At 42.3% G+C, this 25,756-nt stretch overlaps 2 protein-coding genes and 1 long non-coding RNA gene across 4 annotated transcripts in view; 1 reads left to right on the top strand and 2 right to left on the bottom strand.

Annotated features, from left to right (window-relative positions):
• The window catches only part of LOC139421130 (LIM and SH3 domain protein 1-like), a 42,017-nt gene extending 33,572 nt beyond the window's left edge, over positions 1-8,445 (bottom strand). Inside the window, exon 1 of the mRNA XM_071171726.1 lies at positions 8,176-8,445. Within this exon, the coding sequence (XP_071027827.1) occupies positions 8,176-8,244 (69 nt within the window). The 5' untranslated portion in view covers positions 8,245-8,445. The remainder of the gene's footprint in view (positions 1-8,175) is intronic.
• LOC139421132 (uncharacterized) lies at positions 1-11,477 on the top strand. The gene is made up of 3 exons (XR_011635594.1): positions 1-216; positions 10,272-10,429; positions 11,343-11,477. It is a non-coding gene; the product is annotated as an uncharacterized lncRNA (long non-coding RNA).
• Positions 8,875-25,639, bottom strand: LOC139421129 (plexin domain-containing protein 1-like). 2 transcript variants are annotated; one of them, XM_071171725.1, is made up of 15 exons: positions 25,293-25,639; positions 24,330-24,366; positions 13,634-13,788; positions 12,931-13,074; positions 12,643-12,712; positions 12,334-12,456; positions 12,124-12,242; positions 11,897-11,996; positions 11,707-11,799; positions 11,472-11,553; positions 11,330-11,390; positions 11,085-11,211; positions 10,786-10,815; positions 10,535-10,692; positions 8,875-10,407 (listed from the first exon to the last, which is right to left on the bottom strand). In XM_071171725.1, the coding sequence occupies exons 1-15, from the start codon at positions 25,353-25,355 to the stop codon at positions 10,288-10,290; spliced, it is 1,482 nt and encodes a 493-aa protein (XP_071027826.1). In that variant the 5' UTR covers positions 25,356-25,639; the 3' UTR covers positions 8,875-10,287. The 2 variants fall into 2 exon arrangements, with proteins under 2 accessions (XP_071027826.1, XP_071027825.1); XM_071171724.1 differs by having other exon boundaries at positions 10,780-10,815.
• Between the last annotated feature and the right edge of the window lie 117 nt (positions 25,640-25,756).

A 25,756-nucleotide genomic window follows, 5' to 3' on the forward strand; every position in this document is an offset into this window, starting at 1 on the left:
GCAAGTCAGTTAAGAACAACATTCTTATTTTCAATGACGGCCTAGGAACGGTGGGTTAACTGCCTTGTTCAGGGGCAGAACGACAGATTTTCACCTTGTCAGCTCAGGGGTTCCAATCTTGCAACCTTAAGAGTTAACTAGTCCAACGCTATAACCACCTGCCTCTCATTGCACTCCACAAGGAGACTGCCTGTTACGCGAATGCAGTAAGACATGGTAAGTTGCTAGCTAGCATTAAACTTATCTTATAAAAAACAATCAATCATAATCACTAGTCAACTACACATGGTTGATGATATTACTAGTTTATCTAGCGTGTCCTGCGTTGCATATAATCGATGCAACGCTGGGGGATGATTTATTCAAATGTGCATTTGCAAAAAAAGCACAATCGATGGACGAATGTACCTAACCATAAACACCAATGCCTTTCTTAAAATCAATACACAGAAGTATATATTTTTAAACCTGCATATTTAGCTAAAATAAATCCAGTTTAGCAGGCAATATTAACCAGGTGAAATTGTATCACTTCTCTTGCATTCATTGCACGCAGAGTCAGGGTATATGTAACAGTTTGGGCTGCCTGGCTCATTGCGAACTAATTTGCCATAATTTTACGTAATTATGACATACATTGAAGTTTGTGCAATGTAACAAGAATATTTAGACTTATGGATGCCACCTGTTAGATAAAATACAGAACGGTTCCGCATTTCACTGAAATAATAAACGTTTTGTTTTCGAAATGATAGTTTCCGGATTCGACCATATTAATGACCAAAGGCTCATATTTCTGTGTGTTATGTTATAATTAAGTCTATGATTTGATAGAGCAGTCTGACTGAGCGATGGTAGGCAGCAGCAGGCTCGTAAGCATTCATTCAAACAACACTTGCTTGGATTTTGCCAGCAGCTCTTCGCAAGCACAGCGCTGTTTATGACTTCAAGCCTATCAGCCTAATGGCTGCTGTAACCGATGTGAAATGGCTAACTAGTTAGCAGGGTGACCACTAATAGCGTTTCAAACGTCACTCGCTCTGAGACTTGGAGTAGTTATTCCCCTTGCTCTGCAAGGGCCGCGGCTTTTGTGGAGCGATGGGTAACGCTGCTTCAAGTGTGGCTGTTGTCGATGTGTTCCTGGTTCAAGCCCAGGTAAGGGCGAGGAGAGGGACGGAAGCTATACTGTTACACTGGCAATACTATAGTGCCTATAAGAACATCCAATAGTCAAAGGTATATGAAATACAAATGGTATAGAGAGAAATAGCCCTATAATAACTACAACCTAAAACTTCTTATCTGGGAATATTGAAGACTCATGTTAAAAGGAACCACCAACTTTCATATGTTCTCATGTTCTGAGCAACATGGCACATGCACTTTTACTTTCTTCTCCAACACTTTGTTTTTGCATTATTTAAACCAAATTGAACATGTTTCATTATTTATTTGAGGCTAAATTGATTTTATTGATGTATTATATTAAGTTAAAATAAGTGTTCATTCAGTATTGTTGTAATTGTCATTATTACAAATAAATAAATAAATAAAAACCGGCCGATTAAACGGTATCTGCTTCTTTTTTTTTTGGTCCTCCAATAATCGGCATTGAAAAATCATACTCGGTCTCTACTGTGTACTGCTGGGGCAACCAAAAATGTACACCGAGTTTGGGAAATGCTACACTAACTCATTAAAGCCCACTGTTAATTATTGACCTACCTGATGTGTTTGCTTTTACCACACTCAACCGCTTATGTTGGCCAGTGGGAGAAGCACAGCACTTGCTAAAATATGCACTTAACACGCATCAACAGACCACTTGTGGTGTGTGTGGGGAGATCTGCTGTAGTGTGCTTAGACAGAGACACCGCCTGCCCGGCACCAAACCATTCTGAAATCCCCGATAGTGGAGAGCTGAGAGACTCAGAGCATTTTGGTAGAATGTTGACTCACTTGTTTCTGGACAGGAAGCCCACACCCAGCTTGAACTGTGAATTTACAGTTGGTCTGAACAGTCCCTTTCCCACAGTCTTTTCCTTAATCCCCCATCTCACACACAGAGAACAGGAAAATCAAATCTCTCTGTATTCCTATTAATAGCACCATAGTATTGAGAGCAATGGGTGTCCCAGTTCCATAGACTCACATACAGAGCAGAGAACTAACTACCTTACCAAGTCACCTGACCAGGGAAGGAACGCGTGAGTCACTACCTCAGGTGACTGACTCCACCATGGACTCTGCCTCTGATCTGAGTCACAAATGGAGGCGACTGGCTGGAAAAACCGCTCACCCCTCGGACAACATTAATCAGATTTTAAAATATATTCCATCTAAATTTTGCCCAACCATTTAAATAGACCTAAGCTCATTTCAGTGGAAAAACATTGAATTACATGACTTGCTTGTCTGATCAGACCGTATCAGAAAGGCCTATTTGAATAAGATCAACTGACAGATCATCAGTGTTAGTCATTGACGCCGTGTATTTGAATAAGCCTGTTATAAACAGTGTCTGTAGAACGGTCCAGTCAGTGCTGACAGGCAGTAGGCAGACTAGCGTGCAGAGAGTTGGCACTGTTGATCCTGATGAGATAGCCAGGGGGGGGGGGGGGCTATTTGGGGAGAGATGGGTTTTGCATATGTTTTTTGCAGAGCAACAGTGTATGAGGCATGTGCCTGTGGGGGTGTGACTGCATCAGCCAAGATGATGAGCGGGGGAGTGGACATGACTCAGCTACAGGGGAGGAGTTGAGTTTGACCTCTCAAATGATGGTGGCGGTATCTGTTGGTTCAGTCAACAGAATGCATTCTGACCTTTGACCTAACTAAGACATTGTACCATGCAGGGTTGTGTCTGGATCAAAAGGAGCTTACGGTGGTGGGTGTCGCAGGGGGTGCAGTAGATTGTTTTTGTACTTCTTTTAGCATTCTAAGCCAATTTCCTGCAATTCTACACATTTATGTTAAGACATTTTTGTATTTGACCTTTATTTAACTAGGCAAGCCGGTTAACAACAAGTTCTTATTTACAATGACGGCCTACTTACCTGTGGAACTGAGAGAAATGTTTGCTTTTTTAAAGCCATTTTCCTGCAATTCTACATATTCTACCATAGAGATGAGAAAATGTTGCTGTTATAAACCAATTTTCTGCAATGCTATGCAATTTTGCCATGGCTAATGCAGTGTTCTTCTGCTAAAACATAAAATCTACACTGCTAAATCAATTATTTTTGGAATGGTCAATTCTCTCTTACTGTCTAGCTTTCATTGATTGTTAGTTCTCAAAGACTCAATTATTTTAAAATATATAGGTCCATAATCTTTTCTAAAAAAATATATTTTACCTTTATTTAACTATGCAAGTCAGTTAAGAACAAATTCTTATTTTCAATGACGGCCTAAGAACAGTGGGTTAACTGCCTTGTTCAGGGGCAGAATGACAGAATTTTACCTTGTCAGCTCGGAGATTTGATCTTGCAACCTTTCGGTTACACGTCCAATGCTCTAACCACTAGGCTACCTGCCGCCCGTTCTACATACTTTATATATTTGCGTTTAGTCGCTTCAGTTTACACTGAAAGCGTTTTTCCAATTTAATTAAATCATTTTAAACAGGAAAAATAATAATAATAATTGACACAATTTGATCATCTAAAATGCACCTTGAAAGAATGTCACTGATGAGGTGAGCCTTGCTTCGCCTGTTTATGCACGCCATTTTCTCAAGTCTTGTTATTTTAACCTCTACCCTGCAAAAATAACACCATACCCAAATCGGACTCTCGCGCAAATTGATTTTGTCCCCCACAGACCAAACGTGATCACGACACGCAGGTGGAAATACCAAAACAAACTCTGAAACAATGATATTAATTTGGGGACAGGTCGAAAAGCATTAAACATTTATGGCAATTTAGCTAGTTAGCTTGCACCTGCTAGCTAATTTATCCTATTTAGCTAGCTTGCTGTTGCTAGTTAATTTGTCCTATTTAGCTAGCTTGCTGTTGCTAGTTAATTTGTCCTATTTAGCTAGCTTGCTGTTGCTAGTTAATTTGTCCTATTTAGCTAGCTTGCAGTTGCTAGTTAATTTGTCCTATTTAGCTAGCTTGCAGTTGCTAGTTAATTTGTCCTATTTAGCTAGCTTGCTGTTGCTAGTTAATTTGTCCTATTTAGCTAGCTTGCAGTTGCTAGTTAATTTGTCCTATTTAGCTAGCTTGCTGTTGCTAGCTAATTTGTCCTGGGATATAAACGTTGAATTGTTATTTTACCTGAAATGCACAAGGTCCTCTACTCCGACAATTAATCCACACATAAAACGGTCAACCGTATAATTTCTAGTCATCGCACCTGCTTCCAGACTTTTTCTTCTTTAGACTTTATATGGTGATTGCAATCTAACTTTCATAATCATTTAAAAAAAATGTTTACTTCACCTTTATTTAAACAGGTAGGCTAGTTGAGAACAAGTTCTCATTTGCAACTGCGACCTGGCCAAGATATATAGTAAAATACGGTATACCGCCCAGCCCTAATGTAAGCTACGGCTTATATATAGAAAATCAGTAAAACTGAGTCCTAAACCAAAAATCCAAGGCTGTGACATTGAATGATCTTTTTAAAGAGCTTTTATCAAGTTAGCTTATCTACGCGTTCCGACATGTTACCTTGCACGTTAAGAGCCGATATTTGAGCCGGAACAGGAGACAAGAGACTTTGTTTTATTCTTCTTTAGGGCCTTATGTGCACGCTTCCCCTCCCTGAACCAGCCCTTCTTCCAGAGTTGAAGAAGATCACGGGTTTCTCTCTCCCTACTCTCCCCCTCTACCTGCGGGGGGTTCTGCTTTTCAAAGAGGAGAGGAACTTATCTGTGAGCTTCTTCCCTGCTGGGCAGAAACAGATAAAGCCTTCACCCTACTGCCTGGGCCGCTCACACCCAGGTACACACGTTTGAAGCCACAGAACAGACGTATAGTGGTATTTATGTCAATGAAATATTGATAAAGCAGGCAGGCAGAGTCCTTGCAGAACGGGTTGCCCGTAGGGAGAGAAAGAGAACGTCCATCCAAATGAAAAAAAAGTAGAGGCACGAGTCCCATACACAGGGTAGAAGGCACATATTGAGTATGCGATTACCTGTATACAGAATCTCCCACACAGGAAATCATTCCATCAATATGACAGAGACTCTCAGAACGCAGAAACACAGACGCACACATTATCATCTGTCTTGCACACAGTCAAACAAATCCAATATGCACACAGCCATGTTTCCAGGCTTGGTTAAACCAGGTTTGCATAGTGTGTACAGTCAGCACTATGGTTATGAATAACCTACTATCTGGCAAACTCCCATCTCCTGTAGTTAACATAACCCTTACAGTGAGGCCCCTGGTCCTCAAGATCACTCATCTGTTTCGATAGCTAGGAGGACTTGTCAAAAACCTCTGAAGCATAGTACTGCATTACTAAACAGGCAACGTCAACATATTGAAAGCAAGACAGATAAGTATGCCTAATCTCTTAAGTCTCACATAACATTTCCTGTCTTTACCCCTCAACCTCAGGTGCCCCCTCCCCCTGCAGATCCCAGCCCCGTCCCACTATAATGAAATGCAGAGTAGCAGACAAACTAGCATCTATGACCCAGCTTCTCCACAGCACAGCCCCATACATTACACAAGAAGACAGTTTGTCAGGTAAGCTAGTATTCAGCGGTCGCCGAGGGAACCGCACGCTGCAGCCTTGACTACCCTGGCTGCCTTCACCTGAACCAGACTGGAAAAACTGCCGCCCGTCACGGCTGGCCTTGTCTGGTTTAAACAAACGAGAAGGGCAGCCAGTGCCCAGAAGGGGAATAGGGAGGTTGTTTTCATGTCTGAGGAGGAGAGCGCTGATGCGGAATAGCAGCTAAGACAGACAGACGCTCCCTGGGCTCAGAGGGGGAGACAGGCAGCACAGCAGGCCTCTGACAGAGCACATTTTTATGGGAGTGTCTGTCTGCCGGAATGTGCGCTGCTTCGGGGCAGCGTGCTCACGATTTCCCAGAGAACACGGCGGCGGTTCTGCTTAATGTTCAATTCATCTGATTTCTAGCCAGAACACCCAGAAACAGTTCACATGAATATGTACGGGATAGTTTTATTTTAGGATCTACATTTCAATCCAAGGTCAGGGTTGTCAATTTCATCTCCATCCTGTTGGACAACAATAAATAGGGCCTTGTTCTTTCGCAACAGGGAGTATGAGGAGTTCGAACCCATGGGCGTGCAGTGCACACAAGTATTGGCATCTCTGATGTCTGGTAATGTGCGCTATCATCTCTCACCAGACGCTCCATCTATCGACCCAAATAGATTACACCTACTTATGGTTGACTCCACAAGGCCTTCCCAATGTCCAGTAGACAATTTGTAACCCCCCCCCCCCCCCGGCATCACTTGGCTGAGAGTGTGTAGAAAATGCCTATGCATCCTTCTCTCATCACAAAGGGTGACCCCGCCCACATTCTCCACTAGAGTAATGCAATGTGCACTCTGCTCAGTGCGCTCTGGCAGCAAAAGTAACGGACCTTCAAATTACACAAAGAGGGACCGCATGAGAATATGTGATTATTATAGCCTTGGCCTATCCTGTGTGCAAAAAGAAGTGGGTACAGGGATTGTGTGGTTCAGCTTGATTGACAAGAGTGTAAAGGAAAGGGAGATGCATTCAGTTGTACAACTGACTAGGTATTCAACTGAAATGTGTCTTCCGCATTTAACCCAATCCCTCTGAATCAGAGAGGTTCACGTGGGCTGCCATAATTGACAACCACATCTACCATGCCCGGGGAACAGTGGGTTAACTGCCTTGCTCAGAGCAGAACGTCAGATTTTTTACCTTGTCAGCTCGGGGATTCGATCCAGCAACCTTTTGGTTACTAGTCCAACGCTCTAACCACTTGGCTACATGTGCCATAAAGGTAGTGTCGTTTCTGTTGACAGCATAAATAACAATGAGCTACACAAGACAACATGCTGCAGAACATGTGTTACTGCAGTACTGAGTGACAAGAGACTAAACAGACAAGACCACGATAGTAGTGACTGTTTTATATTACACTTGCTAGCCTGTGCGTGCACACAAAGCCCTCACACAGATGGATGTTGTGACATTGTGTTGACTTTTTTTTAAAGTATTGACAATTTCCCTTAACGTGTGAAGCATGGCTCTGTTCCCTTTGAGTTTTAAATCTTCCACACCCTGATAGATTACACTTCCTTATCCGGAGTAGCTTGTGTGAGCTGCTAGTAAACAGTGGATTTTGATAAGGCACTCTATTGCAACTGAACAACCCCAAATGATTGTTCCAACCTGAAAAACCAAGATGCTTAGCTTGAGTCAAATTGACACTGACACAAATTACACCAGGAAGTTCTGGCTATGAAATTCGCGATGGTAACGCGTCACATGTTTATTTTTGGATTTGGTGAGAACTGAAACTAACGTTAGCAACTAACTTTGAAATCACGAACATACTCATTAATCTCGCTAGCTAGAACTGAAATGAACAATTTAGGCTAACCTAGTAAAATAGATTTCACAATGCAATGGAGTAAAAGTTCATCTTTAGTGACCAGCAAACTAGTTAATCATAATTGATCGTTGTATGCCATCAATCACAATCTGACACTGACTGGTCTGATATTTGGCTGATGGCAATGTTAACGACATTTCTGTATTTGATAACGTTAGCTAGCTAACCAGACGTTAACGCAGCGAGCGAAACTGGCTTGTTTGTGGTGAAAACAGGAAACACTTCGTTCAAGCATTGAAATCTGTGAAAATCCAACGTGGCAAATATGATATAAAAAAATATATCAGAATTTAAACGTCTAGTTAGCTAGATAACATAACTAACTAGTAAACCTAATTAGCTAGTTAGCTAAACGTTTATCAACAAATCAAAAGAGCACGCTAGTTAACGTTATTAGTCTTTCACAATCACATCCACACAGACAGGTAACGTGCTATCTAGCTAATGTTAGTTAGCCCACCTGACCCGGCATCACAAATCATTAAACACGCTAAAGAAAATTGTATTGAAAATGGAATGTATAATACACAAACAGAAGCAGGGGACTGCGAATTAAAATGTTTGGTTATAAATATTTTTTCCCTTACCTTGTCCAGACAATTCACTTTTTCCGTGGGGTACACGATTGTGCCACATCTGCCACACGACGGATTCATGTTTGAGGAATGCTGTGTAGTCGGATAAATTAACGATAAAAACAAAAATATCTGTCAAGTAAAAGTGTTCTTCCCAAACAATACGGGTCGAGTTTGTCGGCTGGATTGATCAAATCCCGGAGATTGTTGTCGTTCTAACCGCACAGCTGGCTGTCAGTACACGAACCAGAGACATAAAGCGCGAGCACGGCGCCTCTCTTTCCAATGCCGCGCTCCCGAGGAGAAAGGAAAGGGGGCGGTCCCACAAGGAGACGCTTGATTTCAGAGGCGACGTTAATAATAGGATAAATCCCGTGATCAGATATCAATCTATGGAGATCGATCAGCGTATACTATATTTGATACTGAAATCCAACGCAAATAGCAATACTCAATGCTTTTTAGTTGGTTGATTCTATGGAATGCGGAACTAGATTTATCACCCCACCATCACTGGTCGTCACTAGTTACCACAGCCACAAAGTCATAAACTCCGCCTATTTCTAAAATGTATATTCTTCCAAATTGATTTTAAACCTAAACCCAACCGTATCCCTAAACTTAACCATACTGTTAACCTTATGTCTAACCCTAATCTTCAATTAAGACCAACAAACTCATTTTGTGTTGCTATGAATTTGTTTGATAAAGCCAATTTCTACTTTGTGGCTGTGCTATCTAGTGGAAACCACTATCACAATGGAACAGGCGCACGACAACATCGTGAACATGACATACAGAAAAGTATCTAGAATACACGCCAACGCTTTTTATTCCACATGATGATCATGCCATCTGCTACAATATGTATGTAGGCTGCTGTGAAGGCCTACATGGAATACAGTTGCAAATGAGTTTGGTTTGGGTGACATCTGCTGTCACAAATCAGAATTGGTTTCACTGGTCAGGATGCACAAATTATAGGCCCACTGAGTTTTCTCCTTTTCTGGTTGACATTATAATTAAACATTATTCATTCTAATAGCTTTATTCTTTCAAATTACTGTATTTCAAAACATGATCCTCAATCCGGGGTTAATTTGGAAGGTCAAAGTCATGTATGAAGAGCATTGAATTGCCTCTGATCAATTTATGAAATACATTCTTGGCATACACAGTACCAGTCAAAAGTTTGGACACACCTACTCATTCAAGGGGTTTACTTTATTTTTACTATTTTCTACATTGTAGAATAATAGTGAAGCCATCAAAACTATGAAATAACACATATGGAATCATGTAGTAACCAAAAAAGTGTTATACAAAATACATGTTATATTTGAGATCCTTCAAAGTAGCCACCCTTTACTTGAGAGTGTACAAAGCTGTCATCAAGGCAAAGGGTGGCTACTTTGAAGAATATAAAATATATTTCGATTTTTTTAACACTTATGGTTACTACATGATTCCATATGTGTTACTTCATAGTTGTGATGTCTTGCTAGTATTCTACAACGTAGAAAATAGTCAAAATAAAGAAAAATCCTTGAATGAGTAGGTGTGTCTGAACTTTTGACTGGTATATAAAAAAAAGCAATACAGGAACAAAATATTCAAACATTAACTGTACAGAGATTATCATTGAAGAACATCGTCAACTGGTCTTCGTTCTTGTCATGGAAGTGCAGGGATACAGAATCCTTTATAGTGTTTTTTCCATGGATGTTGGTAGCCATAATGTATCACAGTTTATTCCAGTTACACATCCCATGGAGGTGTGTGGTAAATGGTGAGACAGCAATCCGTACCTGCTGAGAAACTTGGAACTCAACAAAGAAATTCTAGCAAAGCCTAAAAGTGGCCTCTTCTCATTTGTCCCTTTCCCGAAAACCTGAGTCACGGATGTGTACGAGAAGAGTTTAAGACTTTGTCCACCAAAAAGTATATACAATATTTTTGCCAACAAAGACAGGGACTATATTGAAGTGATTATTGAAAAATTAATGAACAGAAAACATTATTTGTGTAATGGAGTAGGGAATGTGTGTGTAGCTTTAAGCTCTCGCCTTCCTCTCCTACAAACTCATTTTTCTCTCCTCATCATCCAGTTGCTCCTCAGTCCGGTCAGCACTGTCCAGCTTCCATGATTCCCTCCTTCTCGTGACCTTCGACCTCCACCTCTGCGTAGTTGGAGTGGAATCGCTGCTTCCTGAACTTCATGGAGGGCCAGTAGCTGTTGCGTCGCTATTGAAATAAGATCAAACAGGTAATTGTTTTGAAAAGGTTAAAGAGAATGGGAGTAGAAGTCTACATCTAGCAGGACACAGACTGACAGAGCTGGTTGAATGTGAGCCCTGATAGTGTTACTAACCTGTAGGATGTAGAGTGGTGAGGCAGCAGAAGGATGAGAGTTGATGTAAAGAGCCAGCAGTGTCAGAGCCAGCAGTAGCACCAATGCAGCTACTACACCTACTATAACTCCTGTGTGAGCTGACCCGTCGTGTTGTCTCGGAGGGCCTGTCTTCACGTCTAATCAGGAAAGAGAGACAATGTACAATCAAAATCCTGAAACATAGCTCCATACACACAATTCAAAGGGAATCAAGATCCACCCACCTTTACCATTGTATAGAATCACACGTTTGGTGTTATCTGCAGGAAGATCAAATTTAGGATCAGCTTGAATATTGAACAGTTAGGACTCAAACTGCTTCCATTGTTATTTTCCTGAACTCCATTTCTGTGCAATTTCTAAGAACACTCAGATTACTGTAGGCACTGGCTAAAAACAGACACTGAGAGCTAGAGCAGTACTATGGCATCATTGTTCTTGCTCTGTTTAACACTGCTAAAGGCACAGTTGAACTCTGATACTCCGATATAAACCCTCCCAGGCACACTCATTTACACACTTGACTTACTCTCCGTGGCAGGGCCTTCTGGTAGGGGCCCCAGGGGTGTGGTGACCTCAGAGTCTGAGGGAACTGAAGGGTCAATAGAGCTGTCTGGTCCCCCCTTGGAATAATCCTCACAGGTGACATCTTTTGCCTGTCCATATAATGGATGAGAATTGTGGTTTTAACAGAGGAAGCTTAGACTGTGATTTACATTTGATGAACAGTACATGTAAAGTATGTGAACGTTCATTGACATTGTCCAATTATACCTCTTCTGAACAGGCGTAGTCCAGCCACTCCTGCCTGTGTCTGTCCATTCCGTCTGAGCACCTGAAACGGACACAGATGTCAAACACAAAGAAACAAGGACTTCTTTATTCAGATAGGGATCTACACTCCTCTCCTGCTCACCGCTGGAGGACGTTGCACCAGGTACAGCCAGAGGTTAGGTTGGACGAGAGGCAGAGTTCACAACTGTCATGCTGCAGACAGGCTGGACAGAGGGAGGGAGAGACAGAGACCTGGGTTTTGATTCTGTAGCGACATGATTGGCATTGGCATTAACATACTAAGCTGTGCCTGTGACTGGTTATTGAGGATGAAATGTCTGAGAGGCCTGTATGAGGGATAGAGATTAGTTGCTTACTAGGCAATGCAGTGAACTCAAAGGCAGAGTTGTTGGTGATCTTAGTTGTATCGATGTCCACCCGATGGTACTCGTAGAGCTGACGTTGGGCATCTATGTGAGAGATATAATTTCAGATAATTTTAGCAAAAGTCTTTGACATCAAAGACTTGCCAACCTGGATGTGGGTTAGGGAACCCTTGCTTCTAACCTGAGGATTGAGGGGAAGGCAGGTTCACCATGAATGCATCTGACAATCCTGCCTTCACTTGGTGCTCAGCAGAACTTATCACCTCCACTGGCAAAGGTATCTGAAAGAGCGAGAGAGACAGGTAGAGAAGAATTGACAGAGTGTGCCTGGCGTTTAGATGGAGTACATTAAAATCAAAGACGTGTTGAACAAGGTTCATAAGTGTGCATGTTGTAAGTCCCACTCACATCTCTGTAGCTGAAGGTGATGGTCCCTGTGAGGTGCAGGGCAGCCTGGAAGGTGTATTCCCCCTCTGCCTCCCTCCCATGGAGTCTCACCCGCTCCCACTGCACCACAAACACCTCACCTGGGGTCAGTACAGGACAGGTCACACCGAGATCAACTAAGGTTCAAAAGTCAAATAACAAGCGCTGTCTGAATGTTACTCTATGGCTTACCATTGTCCAGGTACTGCACAGTAGACTCCTTGGAGAAGCTGGGGTCAAAGTTGGCCATGAGGGGAGCGATGTACTGTGTTGCTGTCAGCATGCGGTGTGTGACCGCTCCCATGAAAATAAACCCTGAAAAAGGTCAGAGGTCAGGGTTCTATGGAGATGCATGGCAAGTGGCAACTGGTAGTTACAATAGTTCACTCATTCTATGCTTAACGTAAGTAACAAGCAGGAAGTAGAAAGGAAGAAATGTGATAAGTGGCTCCATCTGAGTTTAAACAACTTGCCATGTGCCGAAAGAATAATGAAATGTACCTCCTGTTGCTATGGTAATCTGCCTCAAATAATGTCCGTAGAAGGGGAAGTCAAATGAGAGGGCAACCTTCTGGAATAGGAGGAAGAGAGAGAGGGAGGGAAATTAAATGTGCATGTGTGTGTGTGTGTGTGTGTGTGTGTGTGTGTGTGTGTGTGTGTGTGTGTGTGTGTGTGTGTGTGTGTGTGTGTGTGTGTGTGTGTGTGTGTGTGTGTGTGTGTGTGTGTGTGTGTGTGTGTGTGTGTGTGCGTGTGTGTGTGTATGTGTGTGTATCTAAGTGTATAACTCACCGCAGCCTGTCTGTGTGTATTCGACAAAATGCCATGCATTCTGACTTGGCCATGTCCTAGGTCGTTTAGATCTACCCAGAGTTCATCTGTGCGCGGGTCATCGGGGCCAAAACTACGCCATGAGTAATACCTACCAGCATCCTCCTGTTATAGAAACAGTAGAGGTGAGTGCAAGAGGAGAAGTTGCGGGATGAGATGGGAGAGATAGAATAATGGTGTGAGGGGGAGTGGAGATGAAATGTTATAATGAACAACAGGGTTAACAGTGAAAGCAACATTTGAATGCAAGCCCACATAAACAAACAAACACACATTCTACATTGAGTTCCAGTCTCCAGTTTATTACATAGTAGTATCAAAAGAGAGGGATACTAAATATGAAGAATGCAGGGTGCATACTAAATAAGTTAAGCGGATACACTTTTAGAAACCTTAGGATATCCAAGAATGTCTTGGACTGTACATTTCAGCAGCAAGGTTGAACTGATTGACTGCAATTTGATTTGATCTACATTGTTCAACTCTTTTCAATATACCCTTTGCAGTCTAATGCGTTTCAACATTGATTTGTTTTATATAAGGCCAGCAGGGAGCAGTATTCTACCACCACAACTGGACCAAGTGAATCTCGCATTGACATACTGTACGTACACATCTTGTCCACACTAGTGTGTTGTTGGACAACTTCCTCAGCGCCACTCACCACTAAGTGTGTCATGTTGTCTGGTAGGGTGTCGATGGTCAGTCCTCCTCCCAGTACTTCCCTGGCCACCCTGGCGTCACCCAGCCACGGTTCTCTGGGGGTCCTGTGTGATGGCCTCTCATCATGCTGCTGTCCATTCACATGATACCGCATCGCTGTCCAAAACACAGTGAGTCAGTGACACAGATCAAGTCAGTGTCAATCAGAAGGTGCATGTCGGAACCCACTCGGTCACATTATAAACAAATCAAGCATCTGCTTTAGGCAGAGTTAGGGAAGCTACGTCAAGTTACTTCTCACGGGTGGAAGTTAAGCTCCACTAAAGCTAGCCTTAAGAAAAATATAGTTGACTTAACTAAAGTTACTTTGAAAAAGTAGTTCACTACATCAAAACTACTAAATTATCATATCTAAATCTGAAATGTCATGGACTACAAATTGGAAGAACAGAACACTCTGGAGTCAGATGTTAACAGAATGCATAATTTAGCATATTAAACACAAATCAGTTTAAAGTGAGAATTAGGCAGGTCTTATGCTGAAAAAGAAAGGAAATTCTTGCCTACATCACCCATATTTTCTTTTTGCAAAAAAACTTCAGTAGGTAGCTACACCCATGGCAAAACAAAAGTCATTCTCTTCTGAGAACACTACCAAGATTAGAATTTTGCTAAACTATCACAAAGCTAATGCAAAATGTAGTTAAATTACTAGTTGAACTACATGTAGTTCACTACTCCCCAACCCTGGCTTTTGGTTACTGCATAATCCTGAACCGAGTGTGTATTACTCAATGCAATGGTTTGGATGTTGTGGGCTGAAAGTGAACATAGCATTAACATATCTCTGGCCATGAGGGAATGCTGGCATGCATTTCAACTTTTGAACTCCTTTTTTCCTACAACTGCACCTGCACGCACCCATGCATGCACTCGCGCGTACACACACACACACACACACACACACACACACACACACACACACACACACACACACACACACACACACACACACACACACACACATGTAAGACGTGTGTTGGCTGGACCACAGCCTAATCACAATACAACAAACTAGAAAGGCCTTGAGGATTTCTTGTTTGTCTGCCGCTTTGCTTTTCTCTCCTCCTCCTCCTCCTCCTCCTCCTCCTCCTCTCCTTGTCTTGCATATCCCATGGACTGCAACGTTCTGTCTCTTGGATCCAAAGTTGTGAGCAGTTCCCAAAGCTACTTACAACACAGCATATGTTCCACAACATTCTGCTAAAACATTATCCAAACAAATAACTCAATGTGGATTTGAAATCATCTGGGATTAGGAGGGACCAATCTCTGAGGACCTCCGTGGTTATCAGATAACACATGTGGGGACATCACTCTGCTTGAGGCCACAATGCATCTGGTTATTCTGCTTCTCAGGCCGGAGCCACATTGATATTTTGTATTTGGAAATGACAGAAATTACCAATTCAACAAGAATGCATATACGATTTCATCCGTTTTCAATTGTCCATGTGTGGCCGTAGCCTCATTCAGGTTTTGATTGCACGTTGTGATGTAGAGCCCCCCACTGGACATTTTGAGTAGGGGGCTGAAAGCAGAAAGTGTTTTGTTCGGTTTGGGACATTTCTCAGTGCAGTCTGGTCATGATCTGTTGCTGTCATTTTTGTTATTTGTTTGTTTATCGCATGGCAATTGCTTGTGAGTTATTGAGATGGTTAGTTGCCAGTTCATCTATCTAAGTGAGGAGGTGTTTTACATGAGTGGTGCTGGAGATGTTGTCTATGTGTGGTGCTGGAGATGTCTATGCTAGCTACATTCCATTGTTAGTTCTGCTGGCCTGTCGCCATCCAGTGTCATACAGATGCTGGCTAGCATTGGTTGCAACATCCAAGCCTTCTCATTTATGTCAGCAGTGTTGTGTTTTATGTGCACAGAACATTGTCCATGCGTTAGATTTTTTTAATGTGTCCGTTTCTGTATAGAATACAGTTGCGAGATAAAGTTGTACATCAAGCTTTATTTTCAAAACTTGACTGCTGACACGCACATTTTTGAGGGATTGTATTAATTGCACAAATGATCAAAATACTAAAATATACAGTTGAAGTCGGAAGTTTACATACACCTTAGCCAAACTAATTTAAACTCAGTTTTTCACAATTCCTGACGTTTAATCCTAAAAAGAATTGCCTGTCGTAGGTCAGTTAGGATCACCACTTTATTTTAAGAATGTGAAATGTCAGAATAATAGTAGAGAGAATGATTTATTTCAGCTTTTATTGCTTTCATCACATTTTTCAATCTCTCGGTCCAAGCTTTGATGCACCTGTACTGATCTCGCCTTCTGGATGATAGCGGGGTGAACAGGCAGTGGCTCAGGTGGTTGATGTCTTTGATGATCTTTTCGGCCTTACTGTGAGATCGGGTGCTGTAGGTGTTCTGGAGGCCAGGTAGTTTGCCCCCGGTAATGCAATGGGCAGACCTCACTACCCTCTGGAGAGCCTTACGGTTGTGGGCGTAGCAGTTGCCGTACCAGTTGGTGATACAGCTCGACAGGATGCTTTCAGCTGTGCATGTGTAAAAGTTTGTGAGCGTTTTAGGTGACAAGACAATTTCTTTAGCCTCCTGAGGTTGAAGAGGCTCTGTTGTGCCTTCATCACCACACTGTTTGTGTGGGTGGTCCATTTAAGTTTGTCAGTGATGTGTACACCAAGGAACTTGAAGCTTTCCACCTTCTCCACTGCGGTCCTGTCGGTGTAGATAGGGGGGGTGCACCCTCTGCTGTTTTCTGAAGTCCACAATCATCTCCTTTGTTTTGTTGACGTTGAGTGAGAGGTTGTTTTCCAGGCACCACATTCACAGAGCCCTCACCTCCTCCCTGTAGGCTGTCTCGTCATCGTTGGTAATCAAGTCTACTACTGTTGTGTTGTCTGCAAACTTGATGATTGAGTTGGAGGCGTGCCTGGCCATGCAGCCATGGGTGAACAGGGAGTACAGGAGGGGGATGAGCATGCACCCTTGTGGGGCCCCAGTGTTGAGGATCAGACCCAGGGCCTCAAGCTTAATGATGAGTTTGGAGGGTACTATGGTGTTGAATGCTGAGCTATAGTCAATGAACAGCATTCTGACATAGGTATTCCTCTTGTCCAAATGGGATAGGGCAGTGTGCAGAGTGATGGCGATTGCATCGTCTGTGGATCTACTGGGGCGGTAAGCAAATTGAAGTTGGTCTAGGGTGGCAGGTACGGGGCGATAGCCATTAAATGCAGTTACCTTTGCCTTCTTGGGTACAAGAACAATGGTGGCCATCTTGAAGCATGTGGGGATAGCAGACTGGGATAGGGAGATATTGACTATACCCATAAACACACCAGCCAACGTTGACAATCTCACTTATTGTCAACGTCATTACATGATGACTTTTTAACTGATGAACTTGCTTTCCTGATTCAGACAGCTTCAATGTTGCGCAACTTTTAGGAATTTTTCGTCCGACTCTGAAAGAGGGGGTGTGTTCATCACGTCACATTTACTATATGAACGTTACCACACGTGTAGTTTTTTTTTCAAACGTAGTGTCTCTTCTAACCCTAAATTTGGGAACCTTCCTGTACTGTATACATTTACTGTTTTGTCTCTTGCTTTCAGTAGACGAAAGGACATTTTCGAATATCGGTAGGCATATGGCAAGCAAAAAAGCAAAGAGAAATCACCATGAACATGCCGTGGTCAGCACGGCTGCTGCAAATTCTCTCTGAAAATAACTTGTTGAGCAGATCAAACTGACTTGGGTAACAGGCGGGTAGTAACACAGTCTGCAGTCTGGTCACGTTTGAATTTTCTTACTAGATCAGCGAGAGAAAGAGATGTTTGTTGTTATCGTATACCGTGTGTGATAGAACTCCAACTCAGAACATGGCCATTTTTGGTACCCGATTTTGTTGTTGCACCGACTGGGTGGAATCAACCCTGGCTGGCACAAACAGGTGTTCATTTCATATGAACTGCCCTTTTCTGAGTCAAATCACTTCATTCATTTAAACTGTTCAGAACGTTTAGGTATAGTTAACCCTAAGTGAATAATCTGGTGCTTGACAAACACTAGCCAGCAGTTTGTGTCCGTGTGGCTTGTCTCTGACAAATCCGAAAAGAAGCCTATGTTTAGTACATAAATAGAACGCTAAACCAAACACTGAAATAACCTGCAAGTGGAATGTGTGTTGGCAATGATCTGATTCTATGGTGGCCACAAGTGTTTGTGTGGGTGGGTAGGAGACATAAAGTAGGTGTTGGTGATATAACCTATCGGTTAAGTTGGCATACCTCACACACTAAAATTAGTAGACTGGGGGAAAAACACAGGCCAGCTGCTCAAATCATGAAAGTGCATTCATTCACAACACCTCAATATGTGGTTCTAGTGATCACTTCACCAGCGATTAGTGATATTCTATCCAAAGCCCTCATCAAACCACAGCCACAGGATGAGTATTACTAGCAATGTGTTGACCATAATGGCACCACCCATATTTGTCAGGGCTCATTTTGTCTGGTATTTGCACGCACTCCGAATACAATATTTCTTCTTGATGTGCCATCTTTTGTTTCATTACAGCATCAATGAAACATGACTGCTGAATATGGAGATGGGCGTTGGAAAACAGACTGCATAAAATACAAGGTGGTCATTGTTATAAGGTGCCTCTTATGGTATGTAAAACATAGCAACAGCAATGCATTGCCACAATATGTATAGCTTTATTCTATCTGTGATGGTCTGCATTGCAATGAGTAGTCATGTTTTGGAAGGGAGGGGTGTGGAGGGAGCAGGGCTGTAGTTGGCCAGCTCTGATCAGTTCAGTGGTCTAGAGTAAAACTCTCAAGGCCATCGGTACTTAAATCACTGGCTTATCACCAAGCCAACAAGAGGAGCCTGCCTGTCTAGAGGATTCTGATAAGAGGGCAAGAGGTGGAGGAAGAGGTCTCACTTCGGCTTGTCACCAAAAGCACTCACAAACTTCTACAGATGCACAATCGAGAGCATCCTGTCGGGCTGTATCACCGCCTGGTACGGCAACTGCTCCGCCCACAACCGTATGGCTCTCCAGAGGGTAGTGAGGTCTGCACAACGCATCACCGGGGGCAAACTACCTGCCCTCCAGGACACCTACACCACCCGATGTCACAGGAAGGCCATAAAGATCATCAAGGACAACAACCACCGAGCCACTGCCTGTTCACGCCGCTATCATCCAGAAGGCGAGGTCAGTACAGGTGCATCAAAGCAGGAACCGAGAGACTGAAAAACAGCTTCTATCTCAAGGCCATCAGACTGTTAAACAGCCACCACTAACATTGAGTGGCTGCTGCCAACATACTGACTCAAATCCAGCCACTTTAATAATGGAAATTGATGTAAAAAATGTATCACTAGCCACTTTAAACAATGCCACTTAATATAATGTTTACATACCCTACATTACTCATCTCATATGTATATACTGTACTCTATATCATCTACTGCATCTTTATGTAATACATGTATCACTAGCCACTTTAAACTATGCCACTTTGTTTACATACCCTACATTACTCATCTCATATGTATATACTGTACTCGATCTTCTTTTTGAGGAAAAGTACGGGGACCGTCTCTGCAAAAGAAAATATCAAAAGTCCAATTGGATCTTTGGTGTCACGTTTTCCCCATAGACGTATGCGTTTGCCAGCACTGCAGCATGTTTCTGGGGGAATGAGGTGTGGTATGGTTGGTGATGTAAAACATTCTATCATTCTATCATTCTATTTCTATGGCTACAACATCCAATTCTCTTGTGAACACAGTTCCAACACAGTTCTACAATCCAGGGTCATCTCCCCAGATGGGAGAGAGAGGGAACATACAGAGCCAGTTGAAGAATCAGGCATATGTGACTATAGTGTTCTAGAATGTCTGTTTTTAAAACCAGCAGGCGGGGGTAATAAATCATGTGTTGCAGTGGCTCCTAAACTTTTTCACTCTGGCCCCCCTTCCATCATTGGCGAACATCCTGTTGAGTGTTCATGTGATATCTGAGTTAATTTTTTACTTTATTTATTTATTTAACTAGGCAAGTCAGTTAAGAACAAATTCTTATTTACAAAAGGCCTCCTGCGGTGATGGGGGCTGGGATTAAAAATTAAAAATAAATTAAATTAAAATATAGGATAAAACACACATCACGACAAGAGTGAGTGCCTCAAACATTACAACAAAATCAATGGGCAAAAAAATCGACCTACATTTTTTTGAGCTAAAATGGGCTAGTTGATCTGGACATTTCAGACAAGTTATAAATATCTTTCTAACGTCTGCGATGACTGACATGACAAGACGAAAACTGTAGATGCACTACCCAATTTGGTGCCTTCTACTATTACAAGTTTTAAAGGTATGTTGAAAGCCCAACTGACTTCCCCCCCTGCCGACCTCTCAACCACTGATGTATTAGAATGCCTGATGACAGAGGAGAAATGGGATATGACAAGTGAGAATACCATTATAACATAAACACCTCCTCTGTTATAATATAAGGCCCACACTGAGTGTCTGGCCTGCTGAAACACAGGCAACTGTCACTTAGTCACAGACCTCAGGCTTTCCTTTCATTTGATATTAATTGTCTAAAACAGAGGTCAGGTCTGCAGAAAAACTATACCACACCCTCTCTCAACATGGTCAAGTTTAAACTACAACTCATAGGCCGATAGACAGTCAAACAGTCTTCTGGCCTGAGCACTAAAATAACCCTGATGCTAAGAAACCACTCAGCCCATATTTCCAGGCCGGTTTCTGTGAGTGGTCAGTCAGACCGGGGGTGAGAGGGCACACCCTTTCCTGCATGGGAGCAGCTGCAAGGGCTGGCCCAGGATCAGCCGGATGCCACACTAATTCCACAGATCAACTCAATGTGGCCGATCATATGAATATGACTGCCTTCTTTTTTTATTTTTGCACTGACTCTATGCACACTCACTGAACTCTACACACTCACTCCCACTGGCATTCTAGCACATGCACTTAATTTGCTCTCACACACATAACACGCACACTGACACTCTGTTATCATATATCCTGATGCCTGGTCACCTTACTCCTAGACATATCACTCTTGTATCCCTGCACATTGTAAATATGATATAGACACTGACCCTGCGTATAGCATACTTAATTTGCAGTGTTCTTGTTTCTATTTCCTGTGTGTTTTTGTTCTACTTTATTTTATAGCACTACATTGGTATTGGTTACTGCATTAGGAAATAGCTTCCAAGAAAGGCATTTCATTGTACTTGTGCACGTGACAATAAAAGCTTGAAACTACAAAACCCACAGCAAATGATCATTGATACCTGAATTAAAAAGTGAACTTTTGACCAAATATGGTAAATATATTGCTAAATCTTTTTCTTCAGCCATTCTTATGGGTTATTGAAATGTACGTTGATTATTAGGCTTTGTGACCAGGTCATGGCATTGCCTGCAATTTTATACCTCATTTCATGCAATTCAAATATGATAACTAATTCCCATAAAGTGGAGAGAAAAAGTATCAGTTTTGCACTTTCAACATTAAGTTGAGACCCAACTGAGTTCCTAAAAAAAATCATTTTTTTTTTGGTCCGCAGGCCTACAAAAAGTGCCTGCAGGCCAACAGTTGCCCATCCCTGCTTTACACTGACACATACTGCATGCACACACACTCACTCACTACAGCTGCAGTGGTAATTGTAGGGTCAGAACCACAAGAGGAACAACCACCATCCAGAATGCCAACAGAAAGTGACTGTTGAAGAGTCTGAAAAACTTGCATCAAGCAAATTGTCCTCACGTTATAACTTGAACACATTACTCATATCAGTCAAATAAGACTTGGTGGGTGGCATAATACCCGAAAACGTATATATGATAAAGCTTATAAGGTAGCAGGTGTTATGCTGAAACAAGAGATTTTACATTTTGAAAAAACACCAAGATCTCTTCTATGAAAACAAGAGAGCAGTGATGACCTCATACTTCCTTTGTTATGGTGAAACCCAATCTCTCAGTGGATGAGGTAAAGGAATTAATTCTGTTTTTCATTGTACGATAAGACAAAGCCCATAACGAACTAAGTCAGGCATCTCAATGAAGATCAGTGCTGAACCATGTCTTATTCCCCAATGCCAACATCACACCTCATCATCCAGAAAATCACTTTCTTTAACTCTGCCAAAGAATCGTTAAAGGGCAATTCTACCACTTTTCAACCTCATTTTCATTATTTCCAGCACAATATTTCTACATACGTGAAAATTGAGCATTTCTATGCTTTGTAGAAAAAAAATATAAAGTTATAATGTTCTAGCCGATGACACCATTACAGTTAAAACACTTAAGAAACGGTGATTTTCAAACACTATGAGATGCACAGTGACATGGGGAGCAATAAAATACCCCCCCCCCCCCTTCTGACTAGAAACAAGGTTTTGAAAATCACTGTTTTAATTTGTTTCTTTTAATCCTACTCTGTGATGTCACAGATAAACATTATTTCAGGACGTTTCTTCTTCTCTTTTTGACCACAGATCATAGAAACGTGACGTGAACACGTATGTAGACACTGGTATGGTGCTGGAGACAATGAATAGGATCTTTGTCTTCCTCCCTGCTCCTCTATCCCTACTTCACGGATCCTTCTGTTCTCTTGAAACTTGCCAGAAGTGTCTTTATCAATGTCACAATGACCCTTGCTGTTGCAGATCAAAATCTCCACGACAGTGAAATCACATCTATGGATGTCAGCCACACAGATATTTAGTATATCCAGATTTATCCATTCCATTTTTTTCTGTTCAGGCTTGGCCCCAATATGGCTGGACCAGACACAAGTCATTTGTTAAGTGAAATTCTCAACAGGACAAAGAACAGAGAGCCAAGCTCTGAGGTCAGCAGCCTCACAATTCATTTTCATCCCTCAAACTGTGTTTTCCTAATCTGGTTTAGATGCTGCAGAAAGCTCTCGAGGGGTAGCTCCACTTGATCCTATTTCAAACAGCTTCTTTTTTTTTACACTGCATGTAAAAAATAAAATCATCTCATTTTATGCTGTGTAAGATAAACACAAAAAGCAATTCATTTAGCTCAGTGAAGAGCTGTTGTTGTTTTGAAAGTGGTAGATAGTATCAGGGCAGGAGAATGGGATGCATCTGCCTTTCCTCAAGGGATTTTGGAGCAAAACAAAGGTCACGAGAGGAAGACAGTCAGCGAAGAGTACTAGTGAAATCAAATAGGAATTGGGAGCAGAGATTTGGCTAATAAGGGTTACAGGATTTATTGAAAAGTGAGGAGATCATAGAAAGAGGAGTGCAGTGGTGGGACAGTGGTGGAGACAAATCTAATTACTCAATCTCTGATAAAAGGCTTTATATGGCTAGGAGGAGAAACACATTGCAATGCATCCCCCTCCATCGGCCCACAGGCATTCCTGTCACACCCCAAGCACACAGAAATGCATACACTTTCAACACACATACATACAAACACACATGTAATATGTCATTGTTGTACTGTATCGGTGTCTATAGTTTTGTTCAATGTTGTGTCTGAAACTTTTTTCCCCCTGCTGCTGTTGGACCAGGTGTCTTTTGAAAAATAGATTTTATCTCAGTGAGAAAGACCTGGATAAATAAAGGATAAAAAGAAAACACACACGATTCATCAAGCTACCACTTTTTTTTGCCTACATTCCCCAACAGTTTCTCTCTCTCTGTCTGTTCACCTCTCCTTTCCCTCCCTGGACCACCTGACTTTTAGGCTAGCAGAATGGCAGGGAGAAACACGTCCAAATCTAATGTTAGGCAGAAGCTGTTTTGTGGGTTGTTATTCTGAGTCATTTGCACGTTTCTGGACCATGGTGTTTTTTTTATGGTCACACTTTCATTGCAAACTAGGAACTAACTTTTCTGCACAAACAAAGAGTATAAGGGTATGCCCGTTTCCAAACACAATCACGAACCTGTACCATTTCCCTTATATGAGTCAATTAGTGAAAAACAGTGTCTTCAAAGACATCTGTACGTAGGTTATTGAAGCCATGAAATACCAAATAAAAAAGAATGCTATAACGCTTACAGCTTTTCTTTCATGTTAAATACAAAAGTTGCTATTATTCCATGTGATCATAAGTTGTTGTGACATCTTAGGATGGACGTGGGAGAGCCATGGAGGGGAAAGAGAGATGGACAGATGTAAATGGAATATGTTATGTAAATAAAAGAGGATTCTGGAATTTAAAAAAGGGAGAGAAGTGCCTGAATGAGGTGGTATTTTGTACGGCAGAAAGTACAACACCCGAGCGACCTGAAGAGAGGCTGTGTGAAGCAATGGGGGCTGCTGATGGGAGGACGGCTCATAGTAATGGCTGGAACGTATGGAAAACCATGTGTTTGATCTATTTGATACCATTCCACTAACTCTGCTCTAGCCACTACCACAAGCCCATCCTCCCCAATTTAGGTGCCACCAACTTCCAGTGGTATGAAGAGAGTGATGCATGGGGGAAATGAGGAGAGAAGGAGGGAGGAGACAACAGGTGAAAAAAAGGTGAGGAAGTACACTGAGACAAGAGAGTCAGGATGGAAAACACAGGAGAGGTAGGGGAGAAAGAAAAGCTTACCTGTTTGTTGCTGAGCCCAAACTCTCCCCAACTCTGCCTGGGAGAGAAAGATGAGCAGCAGCACACTGAGACACATGTTGTTCAGCAACAACAAAAACACACAGCTCTCTCTTCACTCTCTCTTCCTTCTTCTCCCTCTCTTCTCTTTCAGCCACGGAGTTTCTCCTGGTCCCAGTCACCCTGTAGCTCCCTCTCCTCTCCCTCCCTCGCGTGCTCTCTCCACTTACACACTCTCTCTCCCTCTACAGCACCCTCTCAATGCTGTTCTTCTGTTGCCATGGCGATGAGAAAGACAGAGGGATGATCAGGCGTAGCAGCTGAGGAGATGAAAGTGTTCTCTCTCTCCCGGCATGTCCTGCCTCTCTCATGTTCTCATCCTCTTTGCTTTGATGTGCCCCACTCTCTGTCTCTCTCCTTCCATATTTGGACTTGGATTCTAGTGAAATCGTCTGGAATCACAGTGGGGCCCTCTCTTTTATCTCTGAGGGAACTCAATAGTAGATGCCATGCCATCTCCTTGCCTTGGACAGTGATATAGTGCCTTTGTGTTCAGACATGGCTGCTGCCGAGAATTAAATGAATGCAGTAAAAACAGCTTCTCTCTCAGCTGTTCCATTAAAATCAGTTCCACTTTGAAAAATCAGGCAAGAGAACGCTGGTGAGGAAATGACAGTTGAGACTTTTCAAGATTCACTGCTGGAAAATGTAGCCTACGTACTAGGGCTAGGGACATATTGAGTAGGGCATGATACTCAGAATGTCATTGAACATTGGAATGTTACAATAGAGCTGACTATTCTCTTGCACAATGAAAAGATAAATCTCGGTTTTACTGTAAACAGATTTCTACGAGCATGTTCTGAATAAGCTCCCACAATTTTATTTGCTTACACTGGTCTCTACTGGTCATCTGGGGAATTACACCAGAAATAGAGGGAGATACTTGAATTGTAAGTGACTCACAATATGCTGCGGGTCATTCAGCCTTTTCCACGAGTCAGTCAGATTCAAAGAGGTCAATAACATGCTGGATCTGGATGTAAAAATACAAACCTCCGAAGAATGTCCTGCTGTTCCAGTGTCATTCACTTCAACCCAAAATATTTCTCATATTCAGCTCCTCTCCTGTATTACAAACACCCACTCAGTTCTGTACTCTTTCCCTCTCATTTAACACAGCTCTCTCTCTCTCCATCTTCCTCATTCACTCTTTTTTTAGTAGCCCTCTCCCTGTCACCCTGTCTCTCTCTCTCCATTTTTCTGTTCCTCTGTGTCTGTACATCTGATCCTCCTGTGTTGTGCAGACGGCTGGGTAAATATTGGCTCTGTGTTCTGGATGCGGTGTGTGTGTGTGTGTGTGTGTGTTTCTGAAAGTAATCAGATTACATTACAAAATGTGGGTAATCCAGAAATTACGTTACTGATTA

The sequence above is a fragment of the Oncorhynchus clarkii genome, chromosome 12 (assembly GCF_045791955.1).
Source record: "Oncorhynchus clarkii lewisi isolate Uvic-CL-2024 chromosome 12, UVic_Ocla_1.0, whole genome shotgun sequence".
Taxonomy (NCBI): Eukaryota; Metazoa; Chordata; class Actinopteri; order Salmoniformes; family Salmonidae; genus Oncorhynchus; species Oncorhynchus clarkii.

Coding starts and splice junctions, on each gene's coding strand:
- LOC139421129 (XM_071171724.1), bottom strand. CDS start 25,355: ATGTTATTGACCTCTTTGAATCTGACTGACTCGTGGAAAAGGCTGAAT. Junction 12,713..12,930: donor ATACACACAGACAGGCTGCG/GTGAGTTATACA, acceptor CTCCTATTCCAG/AAGGTTGCCCTCTCATTTGA. Junction 11,391..11,471: donor TGGTGCAACGTCCTCCAGCG/GTGAGCAGGAGA, acceptor TGTCCGTTTCAG/GTGCTCAGACGGAATGGACA.